This window comes from Nuphar pumila, chromosome 15 (genome assembly GCF_984573655.1).
Source record: "Nuphar pumila chromosome 15, dmNupPumi1.hap1.1, whole genome shotgun sequence".
Taxonomy (NCBI): domain Eukaryota; kingdom Viridiplantae; phylum Streptophyta; class Magnoliopsida; order Nymphaeales; family Nymphaeaceae; genus Nuphar; species Nuphar pumila.
In genome coordinates this window covers 11,536,568-11,545,693 of record NC_143263.1, presented here as the reverse complement: position 1 = coordinate 11,545,693, position 9,126 = coordinate 11,536,568, and the positions used below count along the sequence as shown (strand labels likewise).

General features: G+C 37.3%; 1 protein-coding gene across 1 annotated transcript; it reads left to right on the top strand.

Moving 5' to 3' along the window:
* The first annotated feature begins 271 nt into the window (after nt 1-271).
* Nucleotides 272-7,687, top strand: LOC149814492 (GDSL esterase/lipase At5g45960-like). Its single transcript, XM_089988258.1, has 5 exons — nt 272-819; nt 978-1,108; nt 4,443-4,676; nt 6,272-6,536; nt 7,292-7,687. Exons 1-5 carry the CDS (start codon nt 522-524, stop codon nt 7,480-7,482), a joined length of 1,119 nt encoding a protein of 372 aa, XP_089844384.1. The 5' UTR covers nt 272-521; the 3' UTR covers nt 7,483-7,687.
* The last annotated feature ends 1,439 nt before the right edge of the window (nt 7,688-9,126 follow it).

Here is a 9,126-nt window from a genome sequence, read left to right as displayed (position 1 = left end):
ATGAGCGAGGGGGGTGTTTTTTTTATTTTCTTTTTCGAATTAAGATCAAAGGAGCGGCTAAGTGCCATGGGTATGTGACAGTAGCCAATCACATGACAGTATTGCATGGGCCCACAGTTACATAGTGACGGCCCCACATAAAATGCTGTCACGTGATTGCCTGTGTCAAATAGGCATGGCACTTAGCTGCTCTCTGTATCCCTGCTCGTTCTTTTCAGGTTATTAAAAAGAAAGTGAATCTCTCTCTCTTTCTCTCTCTCATTGTCTACATGTGTGGAGGTGGGTGGGTTGGTGAGACCAATGCATGGTTGAGCTAGAATTTTTTGAGATATTCCACTCTATGATAAACTAAATTGGAATTTGCACCAAGTACTTGAATGATTTGGGAATTGGGTTGCTTTAACTTCAACATTTAAGAAAGAGGACGTTGATGATTGGGGCCCATACCAAGGATGGCCATCTGCAAAGAGTTCATATAAAGAAGCCTAGTTTTAATTTACAGGCCATATCATTGAGTGATAATGGAGAAACCTATAGCAACCGATTCGTTTTCTTCCTCTCATGGCCGTCGCTACAACCATGTCATCCTCCTCTTTCTTCTGCACCAGCTCCTCTCAACCTCTGTGACGGCCTTGCAACAACATCCAAACTATTCCATTCCGGCACTCTTCAGCTTCGGCGATTCGACGGTCGATCCCGGCAACAACAACTACTGGCCCACGCCATTCAAGGGGAATTTTCCACCCTATGGATGGAGTTTCCTCAATCATATCCCCAGTGGAAGGTTCTGTGATGGAAAACTTGTCAGTGATTATATTGGTATGCCTTTCTCCTTTTGAAACTCTTTTTTTTCGTTTGGAAAAATGTATTGGTATTTCTCCAAATCTCTCATTCTTCAGTTGTTCCCTTAGATATATGGATTCATGATTAATGTACTTCTTTTAGGACTAATTAACTCAGAAATATGACTTGGGCAGCCTCATACTTGGGGATCAAAGAGCTTGTTCCTCCCTATTTGGATTATACACTTGATGATCAAGAGTTGCTGAGTGGAGTGAGCTTTGCATTTGCTGGTTCTGGTTACGACCCATTGACGGCTAAAGCCAGTGTAAGCTCTCTCTCTCTCTCTCTCATATCACGAGTGTCATTCTTGGCTTGTCAGAAGGGATGTTTAGAAAGAATAAAACAATGAGAGCTTATCAGGTGAGACAGATTACAGTCAGAGATCACCTTGATGCCCTTCATTCTTGCGATGAACGGCATCTAAAATGACAAGTTTGGACTCTGTATCTCCTAGATGGGTTCCACGTTTTTGCTTTTGAGCCGTCGATGCTCTAGATGAACGGCATTTAAATTTTGCAAAATGAACGGTTGCGAACCATGAACGGCATCCGAGATTACCGACAGAGGTTGCTCCGTCCTGATACGCAATCTAAAACAATTGATCTAATCTAAATCTTTAGGATCGCATTCTGGAGGTTACTATATGGCATTTGTAGGTGGGAATAATCTTGCTCTACCCTAAAAAGATAAGGACGAATTTGGTTGTTTGTCCGTTTCATCCAAAGTAGCGAACAGATCGACTTTTTTTTTGTCCACTATCGATCATACTCAAATCTTTTCTCAAAGGACAAGTGGTTTGGCATATTGAGATGGGGCCTAGACCTATTGACTGTTCGTCTAGGTTCAAATCCCAAGGGCATCACCCCCGCGTAAGTCCAAGCTTGGCTACTCCCTGGGGTCGAGGGAATAAGCTTTTGGAGTTTTATGCTGACATGAATAGATATCGTAAGCACGACAGGCTGAGCTAGCGTGGTTAGGTCTCTGACTGGTAGCTAGCAAGAAAATGTTGCATCAATATGGTAATATTTGTCAAAAAACACTTTTAAAATCAAATTTTGAATATGGTTTGAATGGTTTGTACCTTCCTTCGGTCCTTCTTTCATATATATATATATATATATATATATATATAACGTGTCAGCTGCCTACTTATTTTTTGACTTACCACCAGCCTACTGTGAAGGGGCATTTTTGAGATTTTTTTTAAGTCTAAACCCGCTGATGTGTTCTCATGGTCAATTTGGTAGGAAGGGACACTTTGATCATGCTAATTTTTATGTCTTGAATATTTGTGAAAATTTAAGACTGTTAATTTTTAAATCTTATAAAAACTGACCTACATAATTCCTACAAAATCAAGCATGTAAATCACATCTGTAAAGTCAAATTTAAAAAAAAACATGAAAAACCTTTCGAAAGCTCCCTAGGCTGGTGGTAGCCCAAAAATAGTGATAGGCAACTATCACCAGTATTCAACTGATTAGGGTAGGCACCTAATGGTAGGAGGGTGCTAACAGTTTTAATTTTGTGATTTTGTAATTTTCTTTTATGGAACCTAACCTTTCAGATGCAATCTTGTTTAGTAAAAATGGGCTTTGGGATCATCCAATTATATCAGCAGGAAGGAGTAGAACACTTATATGGATTCTGCCCGACTAGGAGGAGCCACGTAGTGGTTGTCCTCATATAAAGAGGGGAGGCCCCCTTCTTACAAGGTATTACACTTATATAAATATTCATACCAGAACACACAACCATGCCCCCCTATGTACAGATTTTTATAAGGCTTAAAAATCAAATAGTATAGAATTTTCATAAATTTTAAAGCTCATAAAATCACATTTTTTATATAAAAAAAACAAGATCCAAGAGTATATCTTCAACAAATGGACCATGTTGAATACATCTGTTGGCTCTCATTTGTATCACATGGCTTTGAATATGAAAATTATAAGCATTCATACTGTCTAATGTTAGGCGGAACCAATCTCTCTCTCTCTTATTTTGGAGTTTTTTCTTCTTCAGTACCTTGGCGTGACACAAGCCTGAAAAGGTTAAAGAATCGATTTTATAAGAGCTAAAAAAGAATAACTTATTTTGGCTTTTTCACCTCACATTGTAAGGTGGATCTCGAAAGATATGAAAGATCTCTCTCTAAATCATACATAAACTTTCATTGAATATGGCTTTTCATTATGAAAAACAAAAAAAATCATTGGCTTATCAAATTATATATCGAGCCATGAAAAAGATTAAACAAAAGACAAACAAATCCACGGTCTGTTTTAACATCAAACAATACCTGGAGAGCAAAATGTGTAGGCGGACTTGTTTTGGTAGATATGTGCTTCAAGCACATGAACCTACTTGGATCACATCTAGACAAATAGAAGCCTTGACTTATTTTGTAACTAACCTATCCATGTTCAATGGTCGATATTGAGAGGTTCAATGCAATTGAAATAGATTATTATTGAATCAATCGAAGAATAATCTCTCAAGACAATATTTGAAGGTTCAATAATTGTTATTAGCTTATCTTAGAGTTTAATAATAGTAAATCAATGAGAAAAATAACAATCCCTATCTCATAGTACTCCTTACTATATTGGACCTTGTTTGTTGGGTCTAATAAGGCCCTTTGTTTCAAACTAAACACAATTAGTGTCATTTTTAAGGCATTGATTATATATATATTACGTGCCTAATAGGTTTTTCAGATTTATTTTATTTTATTTTTAAATTCTAACCGTACAGACGTGATCTAGATACTTGATTTTATAGGGATCATACTCTTGAAGTGTTCCATTTTTTTAATCGAAAAACACATGATCCAGGTGAGATGTGGATTCCTCATAAATCGACCATGCAAGAGCAGAAAAACCCATTAAGCACTATACTCTACTATACTCTACTCTACTATATAAAAACCCATGTTATAGATGTTTGTGGTCCTCAATGAGTGTTCTGTTTTGTGTTATTGGTGTTCTCATGTTATGCTGTTGTGTTTGTGTTTGTGCTTGTGCGCTTTGTTGAGTTTCACTTTTAAGTAACGTTGATCGCTTTTCGTCTCTCTCTCTCTCTCTCTCTATCTATATATATATATATATATATATATATATATATATAGGGGCGTAGCTAGGGGGGGCAGGACTCCCAGTCCTGACTCCCGAAACAGTTAATTTTTTTTTTTTTTTTAAAAGCCCAGTCCTTGCCCAGCCCCGATTCCATATGAAACAGATTTTTATCCATTTTTGTAGCCCAGCCCAGTCCTAGCCCAGCCCTGACTGCAGCAAATAGTTTGATTTGTCCATATGAAATAGATTTTTATTAATAATTGTAGCCATTTTTTATTTTATCTCAAAAAAAAAAAATCGGGGGCGCTGCCCCCGAACCCCCAACTATGGCACAAATAAATTTTTTTTTGCTACACCCCTGTTTGCCCCCCCCCCCCCTCACATGAATCCTAGCTACGCCCCTGTATATATATATATATATATATATATATATATATATATATATATATATATATATATATATATAACATGATCTTTTATCCATACACTTATAAACTTTGATATGGGTTATGTGTGCATTAGGGTGTGGTTCCTGTATACCAACAGCTCAACTACATGAAGGAATACTTGTCTAGAATGGAAAATGCTGTCGGGAAGGCAAGAGCTGCCAAGATCATTGAAGACTCGATATTTTTAGTTAGTGCCGGAACAAATGATTTCGTTGTCAACTACTTTCTTCTTCCCGTAAGGAGGAACAGTTTCAACCTGGAGGAATACCAACTCTTTGTAATTGATCAACTTCAAGCCTTCCTTAAGGTACGTTACAGTGATTTCTTGATTACTTTCAGTGCAAAGTTTAGGGCCATATTTGATAGATCCCTTTAGTACTTAAAAGATTTGACAATTACACCGAGAATATGAAGGTGATCATGGTGGGACACTTACAGAACCATGTGGCCTCAAAGGGATGTGCTTGAAACTTGCATCAATTGGCCAATGTAGATCTTCTAACTGCCCGGTTAAGAAGGCGTAACTTGCTTTTAGAAGTTCCTATATGGTGTAGGCACTCAGCAGTGAAGTGATGTAACTAATAAATCTTTCCTAATCTGCAAATTAGCTGCTGTGGTGCCTCCTCCCAAACAGAGTACCACATTGTCAGAGTTTGTTTGGGTAGAATGGAGGAATTTCCCTAGTATTCTTGTAACTAGAAGGTTCTAGAGACTGAACATATCTTGACCTTTGAACAGGTGATGCAAAGGTTCATGTTGGAGTTGTTTGTCATTTGCAACTGATCTGCAATATTTCTTTTTCCATACACAATCAGTACTATTTCTAAATGATGTGGATGCTTTTTATTTTCCACTTTATGTTGAATATGAAACCTGTGTTGATAGTGACACATCTATAATATTTTTTCCTTCCAAAAAAAAAGAAAATATCACGATATTTTGTTAGCCATTTTAAATGGCCAAAATATCATTATATTATCATTTATACCAAAATATCGTGCTTTATAGCAATACTTACTGTTAAGTCAGATGTTTTTTTTTTGGGGGTGGGGTGGGGGGGGGGAGCTTTTTATTTTGTGTATAGATATTTTTTAATTTCCTCTTACAAATTTTTTATTTTTTAATTTATTTATTTTGCCAAAATTCTTTGCATGAAAATACAAGAAAACTGAAAATTTTCAATTTGATGAAGTCAACAATCAAATCCATTAAGTTGGATTTCTCTTTTTCCTATCAGGACATCAAAACTACTATGTTGGATTTCTATTTTTCCTATCAGGACAAATATAGAAATGAGAGGCTATGGCATTGGGTTCTCATATCCTAATCTCATGAAAATGCATTTATGATAATGATTTGCCCAAACCAATTCAGAAAGAGTCAGAGCTTGAAAAAGGTGAATCTGAGTAGGATGAGACCTTTAATATATGACTTATGAAAAAAATTTGCAGCAGAAAAATAAATAATTATTCAGATAGAAAGGAAAAATAGACTAAAAATCAACAAACACATGTTAGAGGGTTGAGTCCCCAACTCTATACAGTTATGAAACTCTAAAGGTAAAATTTAAATTAAGTATAGTTATTGATGCTAATTTATTATACAACAGTAGCTATTTTAATTTCCCCTCACATTCACCTTTTGATATTGGTGAGCTCAACAAGAAGAAGGATAAGCTCAACAAGAAGAAGGTTACAGGTTTAACATTACTTTTTCTGGCTTATATTATTAATCATTTGGTTTCTGCAACAAAAAGGCAAAAAGAAAAAAGAGAAGCAACATACTCTCATATAAAGGATCAACTATCTTTGGCTTTGGTTTTGGCTTTAGATTGCATCTATTATCCAAGTTTTGCCTTTTGAAAAATCTCTTGAAGAGTAATGTAGTGGTGGCAATTTCCAGGGACTATATGAACTTGGAGCAAGAAGAATTGCATTTGCAGGGCTCCCTCCTCTCGGTTGCTTGCCTGTAGTGATGACCATCAATTTTGCAGATTCAATAATTAGAGAATGCATTGACAGCCTAAATTTGGTGGCCATCAGTTACAACTCAAAGCTGCAGCATATGTTGAACAGGATCAAAGAGACAGAGCTAAAGGATGCAAAGATTGTCTATGCAGACATTTATGGTCCCTTGCTAGATACGATAAAGAATCCCAATAAGTATGGTGAGTTAACACATTTTACAGAGTCTCTATACCTGTTTTTTTTTAATAGCAAAGAGAAATGATCATTATAGTTTACAGCATAGAAACGATGAAGCAAAATAGATACAGTAAGCGATGCATGAAGCGGAATCAGGGAAATGAGTGTTAAAGAGTTGTATGAAATTGTGAAGCGAGATTTGTTTTGGAAGCAATTGTGAAGCAAGGGGGAAGCGAAAGGGAAATGAGTAGAAAGCAAAAAGGATAAAAGAGGAAAGTGATTTGAAAAGCGCGCTTCCCCCAAATGAAAAGCGAGTTCCTCCCACGCTTACCTCTTTTGAGAGAAGCAAGGGCTTCCTGCTTTGGAAGCATGCTTCCTTCCTTAGGGAGGTGCACCAGGTAACTATGGTTCAGACATCCCAGCGTGGGCAGAGAGGTGCCACATTGGTGTCCAAGGCATATCCAAGGCATAAAAGTTCATAAGTACTCTCCCCCATGCCCACCAGGGATAGTGTATTCAATATTTGCTTAAATGATCAAATTCTTCTACAGATTGTTAATTGTTTTCTAATGTACCAACCATTTTTTATATGTTATAGAAAGGAATAACAAACATCTCTTATGAGGTTACCATGTGTATGTTGGACCCATTTAGATGATTTCCTAATTCGAGGTACATTCATATGTAATGGTCATTGTTTAGGAAATTAATTGTCTTGTTGGTTGAATTCTCTGTGGGCTAACTTGTATTATTCTTCCTTGTGTCAATGCATCTTCAGGTTTTGAGGAGACCAACAAAGGCTGTTGTGGGACAGGTTTGCTGGAAGTCAGCTTTTTATGCAACCCCAATACACTTGTCTGCCCTGATGCATCATCTTATGTATTCTGGGATGCAATTCACCCCACACAGAGGACCTATTACTTGGTTGCCAACACACTCATCCAGCGCCTTCTTCAGCTACTGTTGTAATATATCAAATGTGCCTCCAATATTACCTCTCCCCTTCATTAAGAAAAGTCTGGGTGATAAGAGTTGTGTTTGTCATAACCATCTTGTACCAATACAGCTAAATGATGAGATAAGCAACCAAAACCAAACCAATTATCACTGTTGTTTCTGTCAAAAAAGAAAACAAACAATTATCACTGTTGGTAAAGCTGGATTGCTTTTAGTATTTTATCATGGGGAGCTTGTAACTGCAGTGCTCTTAGGAAAAAAAAGGCTGATTATGGACTTTTCAAATGGAATATTCATTATTACCTATGCAGGTGCTTTACCAACAGGGCCTCCGCTTGTCTGGTAAGAGCAGCTAGTGCACGTCACCTTGTGTTGGGAGGTTCAAAACTCAATGGTATTTTTGTATAACTGGTAGGGGTCTGCCTAACCCCAGCTTGCCTTTTCAAAAAAAACAAAAAAAACCTATGCAGGTGCTTTGAGATAGCACGGGGGCTCACAAATGCCATCGTTGTCTTGAAAGTATTGTGTTGCTAATAGACGATATGGAGAGCATGCTCTGTAATACTTGAAGCTGAGACATCTTGATTTATGAAAGTTTGGCTACAATCCAGCTATCTTCTGGATTGAATTGCTTAGACTGTCATTCATTTTTTTCTTTAATATTCATATAAAATTTTATAAAGTAGGAAAACCGATACCAGAAATGTTTAATTTGTATCAAACCAAGGGAGATTCATCACTGAAAACAAAAGAATGTTTGTATCCTTCCAACTCCTTGAACTTGATCAAATCTGGGTTAAAATTTTTCAAGGTAGCTGCTAACTAATGGCACAACCCACGACCACCCTGCCTTACGTGGCCCACCTCTGAAAGCTACGTAGGGTTTGATTCGGTGCCTTCATCTCAACACCCTTACAACCACCCCTCTGGCCACACAGGTGACCGCTCCTTTTCTTCATATTTTTTTTATTGGAGGCCCTCAGCATGTTAAATATAACCGTTATATATATATATATATATATATATTTTCATTTGAGGCCCTAGGCGGTGGCCTCAAATATTAAAGAGGCCAGCCGGTTTTACTAAACTAAAGCTCATGACTCTGCAAATCTAGAATGACCAAGACCCATGCTCATATTGATAGTGGCCTTTACCCTGCGCCTTTGTTAAAATTCACATTGGTAATGATCTCACATCAAATGACGTGTCTGTATACATCTGCACTGGCTATTGTTTTCTGCTTGGCGATTCCCCTGTCCCTGATGATTCATTAGCGCCCATGGGATTTGAACCTAGACTGTCCAACAAACAGTCTAGGCCCCCATCCAACTACGCCAAACCCCTTTAGTCTACAGTGACTACAATTTAAATACAAGAACTGATCCCACCTACCATTTTCTTCAACTACGGTGGTCACAGGTAAGGGTATCAATGGAGACCCAACTTGTATCAAACCTTATAGGGTCAGGGTTTGGTAATAAAAATAGAAGTCCAATTAAAAACCTGGTCAGACCTATTAAAGGATCCAATTAGTATATAGAGCTGGGTATGGCTGGCTTGTGAAATTTCATTACCAGACTGGGTCCTACCTAAATTTTGATTGAGACCCATGACTTTTCACTATAAAAGAGTTAAAAAATATTATTTTACTGGGTA